The 19,152-nt window shown below is 49.7% G+C and overlaps 1 protein-coding gene across 8 annotated transcripts in view; it reads left to right on the top strand.

The window, feature by feature from the left end:
- The first annotated feature begins 4,422 nt into the window (after positions 1 to 4,422).
- Positions 4,423 to 19,152, top strand: part of GBF1 (golgi brefeldin A resistant guanine nucleotide exchange factor 1) — an 80,356-nt gene continuing 65,626 nt past the window's right edge. For all 8 annotated transcript variants that reach the window (XM_071748003.1, XM_071748002.1, XM_071748000.1 and 5 more), the window contains exons 1-3: positions 4,423 to 4,679; positions 9,154 to 9,259; positions 10,184 to 10,250. In XM_071748003.1, the coding sequence (XP_071604104.1) occupies positions 4,672 to 4,679; positions 9,154 to 9,259; positions 10,184 to 10,250 (181 nt within the window). In that variant the 5' untranslated portion in view covers positions 4,423 to 4,671. The remainder of the gene's footprint in view (positions 4,680 to 9,153; positions 9,260 to 10,183; positions 10,251 to 19,152) is intronic.

Genomic DNA, 19,152 nt, shown 5'->3' with positions numbered 1-19,152 from the left:
CCAGCTGGTCTGTACCACCACGGGGAAGCTGCAAACCCCACTCAAGGTCTGCAGCCAGCAAGGGACCCCATTTTGAGTCACCTCCTCCTCCCTCCAACCCTTCCAGCACCACCAGGAGCCTGCACACCTACAGTTAGTGCTTATGCTTTCCAATAATAATCAAACAAAGGTATTTTTAGCCATTGCCCCGGGGCAACTGGAAACACCATGTCAGGAGCCTGCTCCCTGTGGAGGGCAGCCTGGAGACTTTTGGGTTAGAGCAGCCAGGGACCTGCACCAGGAGCCTTTCAGGAGGACAAACCCTGGTTGGGGCAAGTGCTGGACTGACCCCAGAGGGCAGGGAGTTTGCTGTTAAAATGTAGTGGCAGATCTGGCTGCCTGGGGCCAGGGCTTGGTGGTAGCTTCAGGACATCTTGTCCTGCCTCCACGAACTTCACCTGGGTTCAGGAGGCAGATGTTACTATTTTATATATATATAAAATAATAAATAGATAAAAGGAAACAAAGCAAAAGCCAGCTGAACTGAGACTCACGTTTTGGCAGAGAGATGGTTATGCAGAAGGAGGGGATTACTCAGCACCCCAGCCACACTTCACTTTTCACCAGCCAGGAAGAGTCTGTTCTTGGGGAAATCCCTGTCCCAGGCAGATGCTGGATGGGCACACTGCTCTCAGAGAGCAGCAGAGTTGTAGCTTCCATCTTTGTATCTTCATGGATCTTTTAGCCACGCTGTGTCCACCACATGCCTCTGGGTTTAGGAGTCAGGTTTTAATTTGTCTTGGCTCCCAAGCTAAAAGGTGGCCTCGGGAGCAGAGGTTTGAGGTCTCTGTGGTAGCCCCTGCCCTGCTGGCTGGCATTTGCCAAGTGCTGTGGGCTCCATGCCCTGGTGTATCAGGTAGCTGTAGCCCAGCCAAGAGGTGACAAAGATATGACAAGCTGAGCCCTGAGTGCTCCTGCCAAAAAGGTCTGGGCCAGGAGGAGACAATGGGAAAGACGAGCTCGGGATGTGCCTCGGGAGAGCCTCGTGTCACTGGGGAGGGCACCAGTGCTCCTGGGATGTGGGCTGAGCAGGGCAGCTGGCAGGGTACTTCAGCCTAAAAAAAGGGCTGCACTCTGCATGCCTTCCAGAGAGGGGCTTTGATATTTTTTGAGTGTCGTCGTTTGGCTCTGGTGAATCACAGAAGGTCAGGTGGGAAGGGACCTCAGGGACCACCTGGTCCAACCCTTCCCATGTTGCTGCTGATGGAGCTGAGACTTCAAACCTTCCAGAGAGGGGGGGATCCACCCCTTGCCCTGTGAGCCCATCCCAGTGGCTGACTGGACTCAGGGGAAAGGTTTCCTCCTGTGTCCAACCAGAATCTCCCCAGGAGCACCTTGTGCCCATTGCCCCCTGTCCTCTCCAGGTGATGCCTCAGTCCTGGCCCAAGTGCAGCCTGGCCCAGATGCAGCACACAGGTTTTCCTCTGGAGAGCCTTCAGCTGGGTTTGGATTGGGCTCTGCCTGGGAAAGGAGCAGCTGCTGAGAAGCCCTGTGTTCAGCATTCTGTAGTTTTGGGGATGCTCAGCTCTGGGAGGGGGGCTGCAAGCAGCGTCCAGCTGTGACAACAGCTTCTGAGTCAACTCCTTCTTTCTCCTTTTCCTGGAGACCTCACAAAGCCTCTGAGAAACAGCAAAAGCCTCCGAGAGGAGGGGACAGAAGTTTCACCTCTCTCAGCCTGTTTAACATGCTGGAAAACGTCTGTGTCACAGCGTGCCCACGGGGCTGGGCTCTGCAGGTGACAGTGCTGAGCTGTACCTGGGCAGGGGGCTGATGGTCAGTGAGCCTGCAGCCCCCCTGTGTGCTCCCTGTGGGATGAGCAGGAATGGCCACGTCAGGAACTGCTGGGAAGCTCCATCCCTGCAGGGAGGGCCAAGCCCAGCAACCCTGGCCAGGCAGCAGGAATCTGCACAGCCTGCTCCTCTGCTCTCTGCTTTCACAGCACGGGGCAGAGCTGCTGCATTCTCTTGGGAACAGGGGGACAAGGGACAGCCCCGTGCCCTGCTCCTACACCCTGATCTCTGGTGCTCAGGGGTGCCCGGGGCTGGTGTCTGCAGAGCTGTGGCAAGGTGCTGCTGGGCAGGCACCCCAGGGCTGCCAGGTGCTGGTGCCACCCTGTCACCTCAGGGATTTCCTGTGTGGCCAGGGCAGTGCTGGGCTCAAACCTGAGGTGCTGGGGTGCAGGAGGGGTCACCAGGGCTGCTCCAGGGTGTGCTTTGGTTCTCTTTTAACCTCTCCACAGACAATGCAGTGCTGGACTGTCAGTATGAAAAGAAAAGAAAAAAAAAAAAAATGCAAAGCACATTGCAATGTTTGCTCTTTGTGAAGGCACTGAAGATGCATGGGAGTGAGCACCAGGCTGGCTGGGTTCCAAGCTCTGTGATGGAGCTTCCATAAATAACACCTTGGGGAGGGGGAGCAGAGCTGGCAGTGGGTGGGGGGCAGGAGAGGACTCCAGCCCCTTCCCCCAGAGGGTGGAAGCCAGCATCTCCAGCCCCCTTCCCTGAGCAGAGAGGGACAGAGTGGTTGTGACAAAGTCCTGGGAGTTTCCATATGGCTGGAGACACCACGGGGCCCCTGGAGCAGGGCAGAAGGGGAGGAGGAAGCACCAGGAACTGCTCTGGTTCTACAAACCTTCCCTCAAGGCTGAGGTGGGTTCTGCAGTCCCTCTGCACTCAGTGTGTGGCAGCTGAGGAGCTCAGGATAAAGCTTTAGGGGCTGGGCTGAGATGTTTGAGGGCACTGGGCTGTGGGGTTCCCCTTCCACCTCTGGGGAACAAACACTGCTGCTCCAAACAACTCCCAGCTCCAAAGGCTTCCTAGGAGTTCTCCAGGTAAAGCCCAGCTGCAGCAGGTCCCCTGGGCTCCAGCCCTGGGAGAGAACATCACCTTCAGCCCAAGATCCAGGGACTGACTCCTGCCCGGGCAGCATTCAGGCAGCTGTCCACATGGAGAAACCTCACACACCATTTCCAGAGTGTCCCATCCCACCTTCCCTGGGCACTGTGCCCTCCAGAGAGGGCTGGGGTGATTCCTGGCCATCTTGTAGGGTGGTGATGGAGTCATCCTGAGTGTTGGGTCTGGCTGGACAGGGAAGGGTCTTGTTGCACATTCCCTTGGGCCTGAGAACTTCCTGCAGCAGATGGAGGGCAACAAATGGATTCTTTCTGACTCCTTCACCTCCACTTTGGTTGATGATGTTCCCTGCAGACAGATTTTGGGGATAGCTGCTGCTGGGCCTGACCTGGCTGCTGGTGCCAGACAGCTGCTGCTGGACTGCCAGGACCTGCTCTCCTCTGCCCCAGCTCCAATGGGCAGCACCTTAAACAGGGAACGTGTGAGCCCTGCACATTTCTGCCACCAAACTGCATTGCTTGACCCTGGGGGGTAGACACAGCAAGGAGCTGAGGCTGGACCAGCACCAGGAATCCACTGTGCTGGGTGCACAGCTGGGAGTGCTGTTCCTGCAAAGACTTGGCCAGCCAAGTGTCATCTGAACTGAGCCACGGCCCCGAGCTGCCAGGCCAGCTGAGCAGAAGCTGCTGTACAGTTTGTAGCCCAGCTTGGGCAGGCTGTGTTCTGCTCCGGGACAAGTCCCCGAGCGAGCAGGACTGCAGGAGGAGGAGCTGCCGCTGCCCCTGTGTTCCGCGGTCACTGCGTGCCGGCTCTCAGCCACCCGAGTTCTCCCGCCTGCTCTCTCCAGCACTGGTCTCGGGGAGCAGGAAAACCCTGACCCGGGGAACTGTCCGCTTGCTGGGCCCCTCCTCCGCACCCACCGCAGGGCAGCGGCTTGGACAGGCACAAGACAGGCCCGGAGCGGCGGCACTGCGCTGCTTCCCCTCGCCGAGCAGCGCGGGCAGGGCAGGCCCGGCCTCACAGGCCCGGCCCGGCCTCACAGGCCCGGCCCGGCCTCACAGGCCCGGCCCGGCCTCACAGGCCCGGCGGCCCCTCGCTCGCTGCCTTCCTCCTCCAGGAGGACGCGCAGGCGTTCTCGGCCACCCCCACATAGCCGAGAGCAGAGCCCTATGGCCCGGCCCGGTCCGGTCCGGTCCGGTTCGGTTCGGTTCGGTTCGGTTCGGTTCGGTTCGTTCCGCTCCGGTCCAACCCCCGCTGCCGCCTCAGGCCCCGGCAGCCCCGTCCCACAATGCTTTGCGCGGGAGCCCCCTTGCCCTCAACCACCCTTGCTGCGCGCGCGCCGGGAGCCGCCCCGCCATTGGCCAGCGGCCCCCGCTAGTTCTACCCTCTGCCCGCTCATTGGCTCTCGGCCGATTGTCACCGGAGGGCCCGCCTCCCTTTCTGCCACGCCGCCCTCCCATTGGACGTTTGGAGGGCGTGGCGCTCCGCGGCGTGCGCCGATTGGCTGCCCGGGCCGCCCGTCAAAGGCAGCGGGTTGGGGTGCGCCGGTTTCCACGTCAGTCAGGGCGCTGCGGGGTCGGTTCCTCTCCCGCCGCCCCGCAGGATCCCCCCCCCTTCCCCTCCCTTCCCCGCTCCCCTCACCGGCGGCTTCCCCGCCACCGCCGCCACCTCCCCGGGGCCGCCGGGAGGGAAGGGAAGGGCGGACCGAGCCCTCCCGCTGGCGGCGCCGCCCGATGTGTGGAGCGGCGGCAGCCGCGGGGAGCAGCCGCCGCCATCTTGGATGCGGGGGTCAGTACCGGGAGAGGAGCGCCTGTCGCGATACTGTCGCGACGCGGGGGCGGGAGGAAGGGAGGCTGCGGGTGGTGGGGGTGCTGAAGGGGCGGGCAGGGGGTGCAGAGGCCCGGGGGGTGTGTGGGGTACAGCCGGTCCCTCCGCTCCCGACCCGGCCTGACAGGCCCGGGGGGCACGGGGGGTTCGGAGCCGGCAGGGAGGGAGGTGGCGGGGACTCAGCCCGCAGCCAGCGGGGCTGCTGGGGGAGCGGTGGGCAGGGGGGTTCCCGGCATCCAGGTGCGCTGTGTCAGGAGGGGGAAGGCCGGGAGCCGAGCAGGGTGTCGGGCCGGAGTTGGGCTGCTGCCCCGTTGGTGTCTTTTAACGGGAAGAAAATCGCCCCCCTCCCCGTGCCTGCCTTTAGGTGCCGTGTTCGGGGGGGTTGTTTCTCTCCTGAGTTCCTTGCCTCGGTGTTGAGGGGAGAGGGGGAGACCCGGGGAAGCCCTTCCCACCGCTGTCATGTTCCTGCTGCCCGGTGTGTGAAGGGTTGGGGCTTCACTGGGCTGCACCCTTCCTCCCCATGCTGCGAAATCAATGCTCCCCTGATTCTTTTTTGGGTTTTTTTTTTTGCATTAGGAGCTAGCCTTGGGAGAAACACCCTGCGTTCTCTGAAGGTTTCCTGCCTGTGATGCTCGTTGCAGGGTGGTTTGTTAGATGGAAAACCCAAGCAAGTTAAATTTCCTGCTAGAGATGGGTGCAGGAGCTTTCTCACTGCCAGCTGGGCTGCAGGGGAACAGAGGTGGCTTGGGCTGAGGCAGGAATTGTGTGTGAGAGAAGGACATTGTGTCATGTGTTTTGGTAGCACTGTGTCTTGCCAGGAGTGGCCAGGTCCAGGTCAGACACTGTATAGATTATCCATGAATTGTAATAAACAGGGGAAAGTTACAGCAGTGCAAGCTCACTTTGAAATCCTACTTTTCTTGCATATGTAGTGATTATGTTGTTTTTTTAATTATCACTGTTTATTGGAGTAATTTCCCCAGGTTTGAGTCAGTTACCATAGCTGAAGGCTAAAGTTTAGTGATAGGAGGAGGTGAGTTGGTGGAAGTTTGTGTCAGTGCTGCTGCTCACTCCCTCTTGCCTGTTTCCAGAGAGCTGCAGACATTTATTTCCCTGCAGGGGAGGGAGTGTTTCCTGGAAATGTACCTGAGACTTCTTTGGGTTCCTCTGCACTGGTGTGTTGAGGGGGGGCACGTTGGAAGGTTGAGCCATGGAGTGTTTAGGGGTGTGTGAGACAACCTCTGCAGATATAAATCCTGTCAGTGCTTTTACGTGAGGGTTTCACATCTGTCCTCTTCCAGGAGTCTCAGAAGAGAGGGAGTCCCTGTCCTTAAAACACTGCTAAAGGCTTTGAGAAGCACCTGAATGTTATCTGTCCCTTTGTTACCTATCAGTGAGGCTGTGAATGCCTCCAGCACCCCTGTTCCTGTCCAGTTGTGCTGCTGGGCTTTGGAGCTGTCACTGTCCCTGTCCCTGTGCTGCCTCTCAGAGTTCTGCAGGGGAGGGAGATCTGAGGGCTGGTCTGCAGCTTTGAGCTGAGGGATGAACCCATCATGAGAAAAAAACCCAGGAGTTTATGTCAGGCTAACTGAAGAGATGAGGAGCTAAAAAGCATTTGATATTTAACAGGCACCTGTGTTGTTTTGGTTTTGTTTATTTCTGTGCAGCTCAAGGGCACAGAACTTAAGAACTGAATTTCTGTGCCACATCACTGTCTCACGTTTGGCTAAGCAGGGCTTCCCTTGCTCTGCAGACACCCAGGGGTGCTGGAGCTCTGGCTTTGCCAGGAAGGTTTTGCTTCAACTTCTGTCATCCCCTTCAGCACTAGAGGTTCTGCTGAGCTCTCCACAGCTGCTGAGCTCTTCAGGCCACTCCTTTGTAGCACTGAGCATGAATTCACATTAGCATTTTTTGGTATATTGAACAAACATGTAGTGGTTTTGCCTGACTGCCACCCAGCTGATTATCCAGTGCCACCCTGGTAAACCTTGGCACTCTCTGCAGCTTCAAGGCATCAATTTTGCTCTTAAAAACTACTTTCAATATAGTACATGTATACTGAGCTCCAAAGTGGGAGCAGTTGTTGCTGTTTTTACTGCTGCAAATAAACCCCTCAACCTCTGCAGGGATGGATGGTGCTTTGGGTGGGTTTAGCTGACAAGATGCATCCCTCTGGAAATAGTTGTCTGGCTTCCTCCCCCCTGAGCCTATAATTACTTTCTGTTTCCTTCTCCAGCACACAGTTGCAAGGATTCTTTGCATGAATGAAGACAGTTGGCTGTGGGTTAGTTTGGAATGTGTGTGTGCTATTGCTTGCTGAGCTGGAAGCTGAAGTGTAAGGCAGGGTTTTCCCCTGTCTTTCCCCAGTGCTTGTGGGAACGTGGACTCTGTGTGTGTCCTGTTCAGAGAGCTGAGAGGGAATTTGTGTCCCCAGCTTCATAGGTAATTCCAGTTGCTTGGAAAGGTGGTAAGTTTTTTAGTGTGTGTAAAGGGAATTCCTGTGCTTTTGACTAAAGTGGAATCTGCAGTGAGGGAAGGAGCACATTCTCATCTCAAGCAGCAGTGAAAGGATGTAATTGCTAAAAAAACCCACCCCAAAACAACACTGCAGTTCTGCAGGATTATAATGTGTCAGGAGAGCCCTGCCAAGCAGCAGGCACCCTTCTTTTGGTACCCTTGTGCTTGAAAGGATCAGCACATTGATTATCCTCGCAGGGTAAAAGGACAAGTGTGGTTTAGAGGTTTGTGTTTGCTTCATGTTTTGCTGCTTGGAGACAGCACCAGGTTTGGGAGCTGCTGAGCATTGCACAGGAAGGACTGAGCTTACTGAACCTTTCTGTCTGGATTCTCCTAGGTAAAAAGTAGAGGAGAAGAAACAGGAGTCCTACAGGCAGCTTCAGCAGGAAGCAGAATAGCATGGAAGCTGTGGCATCACACTGTCAGAACTCTTGAGTATCTGTGTGTGTGCAAGGCAGGTGATACATGTGGCTGGGCTCTGTAACACTCAGCAATACCTTTTTGTGCAATTCATGAAGTAAGAAGCAGTTTTGCCACAAGATTCTTCATCCTTTTGCAGAGATAAAAACCTGAAACAAATGAGATGCTCTCTCTTGATTAGGTGTCTTTTTATAATATTTTGCTCGCTTTCTTTTGTTTACAGAGTCCTGAAGCAAATGAGTCTCTTTCACTGTCACTCAGAGGATATTTGTGTATTTGAGGTGTTGTTGGGGACTCAGACATGTTAATTAATGTGAAGCCTGACAGGTCCTGGGTGGATGTTCTGAAATTTCTGTGGTGGTTTTTTCTGAGCTCTGGAGCAGTGCACCAAAACTGTTTCTTTCCAGCTTTTTCTGCATGGGCAAAAATCCTTCTCATGTTATCTGTGACTTACTGCCCTCTGCCCACCCCAGTGCTTTAAGTGAGCCCCTCTGGTTTGAAGTGTTGTGAGCAATGTTTCACCTGCTTTCAGTCTTTTGCTGTGACTTCAGGCTTGATTTCTCATTTTTCCTTTATATCTGACTGAAAAATTCTCATTACTTGGTTACCATTCCACTAAATCCTTCCCATTTGCAGACGAGGTATCATCTCACACTCTTTACAACCAGTTGTGTCTGTTCACCCCCCTCCACTCTTGTTTCTGTGTGGTTAATTGTGTCTGGGTTCCAGCTGGAGACCCGTGCTGGAGTGAGCCAGGCTTTGTGTCTTTTTCTCAGACCACTGTAGATATTTCTTGCTTGTGGAATTTCCCCCCTCTTCTGACTCTCTGGGTACATCAGTGTATGTTTGTCCCTTAGGACCTCAGGCTACATGAGGGTTAATGTCTCCTTGTACCTTTCTCACTTCTGCCTTACCCCCAGTTTTGTCTCTGGTTTTGCTCATTTTGTTGTGAGTTCTTACCCGTCACTGTTTCCTCACCCACTTTCTTGAAAGGTTTTTTCACGAGCCAAGTGTGAAATCAACATCTGGTACAAATTACTTTGATAAAACTAAAGTTTGAATTCCCAAAGAGTTCTGCTGTGGGCAGCTTAGTGAAGCCAGTGCTGTTTATTTAAGAGAGCTGCACAGGATTAGCAGGACGGGCTTTGTGTTCTCTGTGGGGCTGCAGGACTGTACTGAGTGCTGGAGGTGTGTGTGTCACTACATTATCAGGGTGCCCTAACATCTTACCTTTCTGTGAACCCCAAAAAAATGAGGAATGTCCCTTGGCAAAGTTGTCTCTAACTTTGTGGATGCCCTCTTCATGTTCTTGAAAACACCCTCAGTGGAAAAGCATCTTCCCTGTGACCAAAGAGCTCTGTTTGCATGCACAGAACAAAGGTCTGAGGTTTTTGCCTCTCTCCAGGCCTCCTGCTTGATTTATCCTGCTAATGTTTTATCTGAGGAAGAGACTGGTTCTGAGGCACTGGAAACTGACTGGGATTGCCTTTCTTTTCAGGACTGCAAGGATGGTGGATAAGAACATCTACATCGTGCAAGGTGAGATCAATGCTGTGGTGGGAGCCATCAAGAGGAACGCCCGGTGGAGCACTCACACACACCTGGTGAGTCCCCCACAGCTCTGGCTTCTCCTCATGGCATGGCAGCAACCTCCTGGTTTGGGGGAAGAAGACAACAACAGTCTTCATCACAAAATCCATGGAATAAAAGCTGAGGAAGTCATACCTAGGGTATTTTTTCCATATGGCATCTCATCTTTTTTATTTTTTTCCATTTTGTTTTGTGACCCCCAGCTTATGCACCTGACTGCATCCTTTCCATAGCTTCAAACCTCATTTATTGAAAGCTATAAGTGCTAGGGATGCAATGTAAACACATGCATGTGGTGTGCTTCAGGTGAGTAGCAGCTGGCTGTCACCCAGCACCAGTGGTTCCAGTTTGGCAGAGGGCAGGGCCCTTTTTCTTTCTAACAGGCATTTCTTCTTCAGAGCTGACTGCCACCCAGTCAGAGGTGTGGCTGCAGAGTACACAGCTTGAAGAAACTGCTGCTCCTCCCTGTTAATGTGAAAAGATAGAGCAAAACTAAAGGATGCAGCTGTTGTTATGCATTTTGCACTGTGATTCTGCCTTCAGGCTATTGCAGTGGCACTGGATGTCACTGGGTGTCTGTGTCACAGGTTAACTTGGCAGCAAAGCCAGGGGAGCCATTTCAAGATGGCATGAGGCAGATCTGCTCTGAAATGTATTGATCAATGGAAGGCTAAGCAGAAATATTTCTAGAGGACAATAAAACCAAACCAGAGTGCTCAGTCTTGAGCCTGTGCTTTGGCATTTGAGCTGGATGACATTGGGGAGCACTAAGAGGAAAATGAAAACACTTCTCTTTTATTTTTTTTGTGGAGTAAACACCCTGACAGTGATAAACTCTAGCCACAGTTGGGTGGGGAAATGTCTTTACAGATCTATTATTAAGATTTGTCTTCAGGAATATGTTTGCCTCACTAATTACTTCCTTCTTCCACCTGTAGGATGAAGAAAGGGATCCCCTGCTGCATAGCTTTAGCCTCTTGAAAGAAGTGCTGAATAACATCAGAGGTGAGCTGCAGAAACCAGCAGGTACCTGTGCCTGCCAGGCTCTGTGCAGATGGAGGTACAGGTGTGCTTGTGTGTCTTACTCACTGTCCAGAGGTCACCTATTGATTAATCAGAGCAAATATGGAGGTACTGTGGGACAAATGTCCATGTAAACTGGGACACAGGTGCCACTGCTGCCACTTCCTGGAGATCCACACACACACACACACACACACACACACGTGTATGTAGTGTGAGTACACACACCATTTATACACATGTGCACGTCTCTGCAATATACTGAACTGGTGGTAATGTAGGAAAAGTGGTGGATTATTACTCAGAATCTTTCTGTGCTTTGCATATGCTTTCTGATCCATGAATGATGGGAAAAATCTGCTTAGAAAGTAGCCTCCCTTCCCTGTTTTCTTCTCACATTCTTGGGTTTGTTGGTGTTTCTCATCTGTTATATCAGTGACCAGTGAAGCACTGGTTTCACTCTCCATTTGGGTCTCTCAGATCTGGAAGTGAAGGGCTTGCTTTGTGACCCGTTGCACTGAAAGACACTGGAAATCTGTTGTGGTTCCAGAAGTAGAACCCAAAGCTGGGTTGCTTTCTGCCCAGGTTAAAATCTCATTCAAAATAAGTCTCATGGAGTTCTTTGTCCTTATTTCAACTCTCTCTTCTTACCAGCAAGAGCAGGGAATCTCAGGATGCTCACAGTAAGTGCAGAATGAGTAAATGATGTCAGGGCCTGGCCATCTGTCTGGAGCAGGTAGGTACAAAGTGCTGCTGGCTGGAGGAGGAGAAGGTGCAGGCCCACTGCTTGTGTTAGAGAAAGCAGAGCTGAATGTACTGAGAGGTTCTCATCATGTCAGGGTGGTTCATGCTGAGATGGTCCCTGCCTTGCTGCAGTGTTGGTACCATGTGGGTGGTTCCTGCTGTTTGCTGACCAGCAGCCTGAGCCAGGGCAGCAGTAATGTAGTCATGGACTGGGCAGCACTTGGAACAATACAGAGTGCCCTGCCTCATCTTCCAGGCAATGAGAAGGCCAAGCTCAGGTTGTTTTGTTTTGGGTTTTTTTTTTTTTGGTGGGCAGTTTCTTGTTTATTGTTGGTTTTTTGTTTTTTTGTTTTTTTTTGTCTAGACCTCCCTTTCACGTCTCTTTCATTAGCTCATGGAAACACATTGCTTTTTATATTTAAATTTATTCAAGCTGTAATCTTTGACATTTGAGTTAGCTTTTCCTACAATTTTGCATTTCTGGTAATATATATTATGTATTTTCTCAATCCCCCAAGAACCCATTTTAATCTGTTCCGGATGCAAATTTCAGGCTGCCTTGTCCCATCTCCCTTCCCCTCCCCCACGGAGCCTGTTTGATCAGGTGTGGCAGGAATATCCACTGTCAAGCTGCGCCCTTTATATCAGTCAATATTATCCTTCCTTCCCTCCCACTCCCTTCCTTCTCCTCTGGGCTTTACCAGTTGATTTATAATTTTGGAATTCTCATCGGAGTCTGTAATACAGTTTGTTCATTATTTAACCAAAACCTGTTTAATGAGCAAAGAGAGGCAATGTAAATGTTAGGCCTGTTGCAGTGGAGTACCTTTTGTTCTCCTCTGAGCTGGTGGGTATTAACTCTGTCCTGCCTGGGATGCTGGAGTGCCCTGGTCAGCAGCATGGAGAGGCACCTCGGGGCTCCCATTTCCAAGTGCTGTTCCTCAGGAGTCACTAAATGGCATAATGAGTTTTATTTGATTAGGAAAATAGCCCAGCCTTGCCTGCAGCTGAGCGGTGCTGTCCCATGCCATGCCATGCCATGCCATGCCATGCCATGCCATGCCATGCCATGCCATGCCATGCCATGCCATGCCATGCCATGCCATGCCATGCCATGCCATGCCATGCCATGCCATGCCATGCCATGCCATGCCATGCCATCCCAAACCATCCCATCCCATCCCATCCCAAACCATCCCATCCCATCCCATCCCATCCCTTCCCATCCCATCCCTAGATGGCCTCTTGAAGGCAACATCTGGAGAAGATGGCCTTGGAGCTGGGTTATGTTGGACAATCTTGAGAAGTCTGACAGGGAAGCTTAATTTCTGTTCCATGTAGATTTATAAAAACAGCTTAATAATTTGAAAGTTCAGCAGCATTGCTCTGACCCACTGCTTTACTGTGTGCTGGTTTTACCCTTGATGAGCTGCATACATTTTTTGTTGCTATTGGTGGCTGCTGCCTGGAGAACTGAAAGGAAGAGCAGAGGTTCTGTCATCTTGGGTGATGCATAATTACTCCCAGATAAATCTAATATCTGAATGCTTGCTGTGCTGAGATAGGCACCTCTGCCTGTGGGGTGTCTGGTATTTCCAGGGCTTGGAAAAGGCAGATTGGTGTCCTGAGTTAGTCAGTAGTGACTGCCATGCCTTGTCCATGCATGCAGCACTGAAACACAACCACCTCTGCAAAAGTTATTTTAGAACTGATGGAAGCACAGTGCTGAGTCAAGTTTGCATCTGGGGTCACTGTCACCACGACTTCCATCTGACTGCTTTTTTTTAAAATTAAGCTGTGTATCTAGAAAATATGTCTGGATGGTGAAGTATTTGCTTATGTTGTCACTTTTATTATGGATTGGGGTCAACAAACTTTATTTTGACATCCAGTGATAACTCCCCATCTTCTCTTCCATGAGTATTTCCAACTTGGGGTGCTCTTGAGCTTTTCTAACCACAAGTGGCTGCAAGCAGGAGTGAAATCCAAGCCTGATCTGAGCAGCTTGTGTTCCCTTAACTCTTGGCTGTGGCTGCTGGAGTCTCCAGCCCACTGCAGTGTGGTGCAGAGGCAGGAGCAGGTACTTCTGCAGTCCTTCTCCTCCAGGGCAGAGCTTGGGTCAGGATGCTGAGGGCTGAAGTGGTGCTCAGGGTGGCTGCAGGACAGCAGATGTCTGAGTGCCACTGCCTGGTCCCAGCCAGCAGTGCAGTGGGAGAAGCAGGTGTTTGTGCAAAGTGTGTGCGTGGAGAGCCTTATTTAAAGAAGGTTTAAAGTAGGTAAACACACCTGTGAAGAGGTGCTCGTGTATGTTTTAGGTCCACGGGTGCCAGGCTGGAAGGTTTGAGTCCTTTTATCCTCTGGTGGTTCAGAGCTAGTGCATTTAAACAGAAGCTGCAAAGTGAGCTGTTAGAAGCACTCTGATTTCATGCACATTCATGACATTTTAAATGAATGCTTGTACAGTGGGTTCAGAAGAATCTTTTCATGGCTTATTTCAGACAAGAAGCTGCTGCAAATCTCCATCTTTAGAGGGTTGGCTGGGGCATTAAGAGCTGGCTAAAGGTCAAATGACTGTAACCATCAAAGAACCTTTGCCCAGTGTAGTGGCTTAATTTACTTGTTACTGTAGCCATCAGCTTTCTGGTATGTAGGTTGGGTTGCACACATCCTTTGCTCATGGCTGAGCTCCTGAAACTCAGTTTTTAGGAAAATCTGACATTGGTATAAACCAATAAAGGAATCTTTCTGATTTGGGTTAAATGTCTAGACTTTTTCTGAAAGATCTTGGTAAATGGGCAGTGAATATAGAGAGGTGGCCTGGTCACTGTGCTGCTGTGTAGGAGCTGAGATATTCATTGTGGTCTGTTCAAGTTAAGAAATCAGGGAAAAAAATGTTTTGTTTTGTTTCTTAAAAAGAAGCGTGGGAATTATATTACATGGATGGGTGATATGTATAGTTCTGCAGTGCTTGTTACTTTGCACATAAGGGCAATGCCCTCTTTTATTTATTATTTCTACCTTGACTCTCTGCTGGAAGTGCTTGGACTTCTTAGCAAATGACAAACACTTAGGAACTGTAAGCTGTGGTGTTTCTCCCTCTGTTTGCATTGAAGGATTGCAGTGTTGCCTAGAGCAGAGAGGAAAAAAAATAAAATCTTTCTTCTCTCGCACGTCAGCTTCATATAAAGGATGAAGAAAATTCACTGGTTTCCTAGGTTGTGCCTGTTCCAAAAAAACATTCAGTATGTTAATTTTTTTCTTAAGTGCCAGGTATCCATAGCCATTACCTGTAATTTTGGAAGACAAGCAACTCAGGCTAACGTGTAGCTTTTGTTACCATTCTCTGACCAGACAGAAAGGACTCAACTGCAGTTGTATAGCATCCTTAATTTGGTACATTTTTAGCTTTTGTGTTCTTCTGTTTTGTGTTTCTTCTGAGTAGGAAGAAACTTCCTGAATAGTTTCCAAAAGAAGTGGGGTGAGCCTGGGAATATCTGTAGGAAGAACCAAACCAAACCAAGCAGTGCACACCCACCCCAGTGAGAGGGTCCTCACACAAGGTGTTTCTGCACTGCCCTCCAGGCACCTCCAGCATCCCTTCAGCAGAGTTCTTTGTGTGGGGCTGCAGGCAGAGCCTGGCACCTCGGTGTCCCAGCTGTGTGTGTGTGGCTGCTGAGTGGCAGGGGCAGGCAGGAGGTGGTGCTGTCGGAGGGAATCCTTTCCTGACCCCTGATCCCGAAGGAGCCAGGGCTTCCAGATGGACAGGCACTCCTGGCTGGGGCTTGGCAGAGCTCCCAGCCTGGGAGCTGTGTAACACCAGCCTTGTGTTAGCACTGCAGGGCTGGGCTCTGAGGAGCTCCCACATGTGCAGGGGCTGCAACTGACTCTCTCTTGTTCCACGCCTGCTGAGCAATTACTTTCCCACTTGCTGGGAGCTCCATTATTTCCCTCAGTTCCTGCTGCTCTGTGAAGTGGAGCCATGAAGGAAGTGGCCTAATGGACATACATTAGAGGGCAATAAATTGCAGTTTGATTTGGTGGAAAGGCAGCACCAGATGCTCTGGTGAAGTTCAGGTTCCTCTTAAGTCATCCTCGGAGGTTTTATTCCAGTTGGCTTGGGGTTTTTTTTTATGATGATGTCTTTGTTTTGGTCAAGAGAAGTTTGTGGCCAGTGAAGAGACATTAAGGCTGTTTGCATTATACTAAAAGCCCAGCTTGGGAAGCAGGGGTGTATGTGAACTCCCAGTAGAAGTTATTAAATAATAACCCGTTAGAAACAATGTCCCCAAGGAGATTTAATTCCAGGAAGCAACAAGCTGTGTCCGAAAGTGCAGGTGCTTATCTAGAGAGTGGAATAAGGGGATAGGACCCTGCACGCACAGCCGGCTCACTGAAGCTTCCTCACCTCTAAGAGTTAATAGCAAAGAAAGTAATTAAATATGCAAAGCTGTTACAAAAGCAGCATTAAATTACACAAAGCTGTCACAAAATAACTGGTGGTAAAAAGGATGTGTTTTATTACAAAGTTGCTACAAAGTAACATCATTGATACAACATATACAAAGCTGCTGCTAAGCATATACTTAAATAGACAAAGTTGTTAAACACTTGAGGTTTTTTCATACTGCCTGCCCTCATTTGCCCTTCAAACACTGGCTCCTGGTCATGTTCATGGGCTGATCCCTAAAGGTGTGAAGTTGAAGAAAGGTTCAACACTGGAAGAGGGTTCAATTGGGAAAAATGTCTTTTTTTGTTTATGGAACAGTGCAGGGATGTGTGATAAAGTGCTTCTTCTCTCATAATGAGTAATGAGTGTGGAAGATTAAAAAAAAGCCATCAAAAAGAGAGATAGAATGGGAGAGATTTAAAGGTAAGTGTCACAGTGGCAGAGTAATGAAGAACACTGCTAATCAGACAAGTTGATTGGAACCCCTTGGTTATAAATTCGTAAAAAATTTTCAGATGTACAGTCAAAATCTTCCTTGTGTAATTTGTCTTTAGAAAATGATGCAAGGCACCAAGTGTGTCCAGGAAAGAGCTGTAGACCTTCCAGCTGTGTGCAGTCCTATGAGAACTCCTGCAGTCTTGTAGATAACATGAATTTAATGTAGCTGAAACATCTGGGTTTTCAGTGGCTGAAGTGCAAATGTGTTCAGCCAGACTTAACAGATCTAACAGGCACTATTGACTTTCACTTCTCTTAAACACTTTCTGCCTCAGTATGAAATTAGCACTCGAGATGTGAAATAATGAGGTTGGTTCAGGGAGCAGGGGGAAGGAAATCCTGGAAATATTTATTCTGGTGACATTGTTGCTGATGAATGCAAAGGTGTAGGAAATGTGTTTGCTCAAATATTTACCAGTCTGTTAAAACACGGTCAATAGGAAGAGGCTTTTTTCATTTGCAACAGGAATACTGTGATATTGCAGAAAAAACTGGGTTCTGGTTTGGCCAAGAGGCAAGTTCTGAACTTGGTGGTGGTGGTTTGGTGGCTGGCCATGAAGTTGTGTGTCAGAGGCAGCATCGACTTAAATTCTGAAAACTCTTCTCTCCCTTCAGCCTTTCCTAGCCATGCCTTAAAAATCTGGGAGTGAATTTCCTTCTCACCCAGCTGCCTTGAACTCCTAGCTGGTTTTTGGAAGGGAGCTGTGGGTGCTATTGTGTTTCTGGGCCCGTGCTGGTGGAGGTTGACATGCAGGAGCCCCATGTGCTGCAGCGGAAGGTCACAGGCTCCCTTTCACTCCGCAGGCACAGCAGGTGATGGGACCAGCTGCTCACATCCCCCAATGAGATGCCTGAGTTGGAGCAGCTGTATCAGCCTGCTAATAAACCAACGTGTAATGCAGTTCACATTTTGCCCACATTTCACTTGATCCCACTCAGCCAGTGTGGGTTGGTTTTTGGTTTTTTATAACATCTCTCAATGCCACCCGTAAGATGCTCCTTTTCTTTCTTGTCCTGCTGCTCTCTGCCCCTGTGGTGCTACGTGCCAGGCAGATGCCTGAAAAATGTTCCAGTTGCTACAGGTTTGAAAAGGAAAAGGGTACCAGAAGACACTGAAAAGCACAGGGTTTGAGGCAGCAGGAATCATCTCTCTAGCAAAACCATTTTAGAATGTGACAGTTTTAATGCTGTAGTGCAGTTATAAAGGAATGGGTCACAAGTCCTTTCATCCTGAGGAACCTCTACCTGCATTCAGCTAACTGAAGGGGACTTGTTATGCAATTCTAAAGGAAGGCTGCAGTGTTTGTTAATTCTGCCTTGAGCAATAAAATCAGTTTGGCTGTAAGTTTTGATATATTCACAGCTGATTTCAACTTGTGCTTTTTATTTAAAAAGCTTATTTGTGACCTGTTAGGACCCTCTGTTAAGCCAGTTAAATAAACGGTGGAAAGGTTGAAACTGCCTGTCTGTGCTTTCCAGAAGAGGGGAGGAGGGAGCCAGAGGGAGGATATTTACAGTTTTAAACCCTTTCAGCTCCTCTCTTCACCTCTTCCTCTTGCATGACTGATTTAGCTCCCGTCTCCTTCTCTGGAGGACTCATAGTGCTCAGAACTGAGAAATACTTTAGTCCTGCTGACCAGCCACCAGTATGATGACAAAGTCTTCTTGCTTGTAAGGTCCTGAGACCTTACAAGAAACCCAGTTCAGTTTTCTGTGGGTTTGGTTGGGTTTTTGTTTGGTTTTTTTTTTCCCTATTGCTGTAGACTTAAAAAATGCACTTTGGAATTGGAGCCATATGGAGGTAGGAGCTGTGAAAGAGCATCTTCTAAAACAGGGAAAAGAGTTCAGTTGGTCCTTTGCTCAGAGGATCTTTTGAGAACTTTGAAATGCAGCAGAAGCCAAGAGAATGATCAGAAGTTGGGTGCTAAGTATCCCATAAAATGATGCAAATGAAAGCACCTGGCTGTGCACTCAGGGTAGCCTGGGAGCAGAACTGTGTGGCAGAACCCAGGAGTGGCTTAGCTCAGAAGAAATGAGGTCCTCTTCTTACTGCTTCAAACTCAACTCATTTTACCTGGTCACTCTTCTTAAATTGAACTATTTGAAACCTAGAATTTATTTTCCTTGCTTGAAATGTGTTGCTTTTTTCCAGCAAGGATGGCACTTTCTTTTTTTTTTTTCTTTTTCTTTCTTCCTGGATGAGGAACTGGCTCTCCCATGGCAGATTAGATCTGTGAGCTCCTTGTTCAGCATCTTGCCTTAAAATCTCTTTCTAGACACCCAGTCCTAATTGGCTGAAACAGACAGTTATTTTTAACTGCACGTTTCAGATTTATTTTATGGTTTTTCTTTTACTGCTCAGGTGTCTCTGTCAGCCATGAAGAAAACAGTTGAAGGAAATAGCTGTATCAAATGAAGTCTCTCTTGTCCCCACAACAGCTTCCAAAATAACCGAGAATAATGCTTTACACATTTTGCCTCCTTTCACTCCAAAGGCAAGCAGGAGAGGAAGCATGGATTAAAATGTAGTGATTTCTAGGAGCTGTTCTCTGCTCAGATTCCTCTGTGCTTGGGCTGTGACTGACAGGGACTTGTGGCTCAAGTGCATCTGGAAATGTATCACTGGCAAAATTTGGTAGGGTAAATATAGCAGGAACGGGTTGTCAGGGCAGGAGACAAATTGTTCTGGGAAAGGAAGTGCTGTCTGTTGTCTGAGTAACAATTTCCTATACTGCTGAGACTTATCCATGGCTTTTAGTGCAGGTGAGGTACCAGTGGGATCTGGCATATTTATTGGGTCCTGTTGTTGGGTGTTGTTAAGGTAGGAGTGTCAGCAGAAAGGGTAAAATCAGTAGGATTAGTTATACAGAACTTGTGTCTGTGTAGTCTGTGGTGTTGAAACTGGAATGGCACACACTTTGTTCTAGGTTAAGATCTTCTTGAAAATAGGGATATCAAACAGGAAAAGTAGCTCCCAGAGTTCCAGGACATAGTGGTACTGAAGAATCCTGACTCCAGTTTTGGTGCAGAATTGTTTCTGGAAGACAAACAAAACTCAATCAGAAAAGCCACCAAGCTCCCCCTCAAAAAAGGGCTGAGAGCCCATCTTCTACAATTCTTTTCTTTCCTGGGCTGTTGATACATAGATGAGCAGAGGTAGAGAAAGCCAATTAGGAGGCTTTTCTGAAGCAAAAG

This window comes from Heliangelus exortis, chromosome 7 (genome assembly GCF_036169615.1).
Source record: "Heliangelus exortis chromosome 7, bHelExo1.hap1, whole genome shotgun sequence".
NCBI classification, from domain to species: domain Eukaryota; kingdom Metazoa; phylum Chordata; class Aves; order Apodiformes; family Trochilidae; genus Heliangelus; species Heliangelus exortis.
This window is presented reverse-complemented; position numbering and strand designations above follow the sequence as displayed.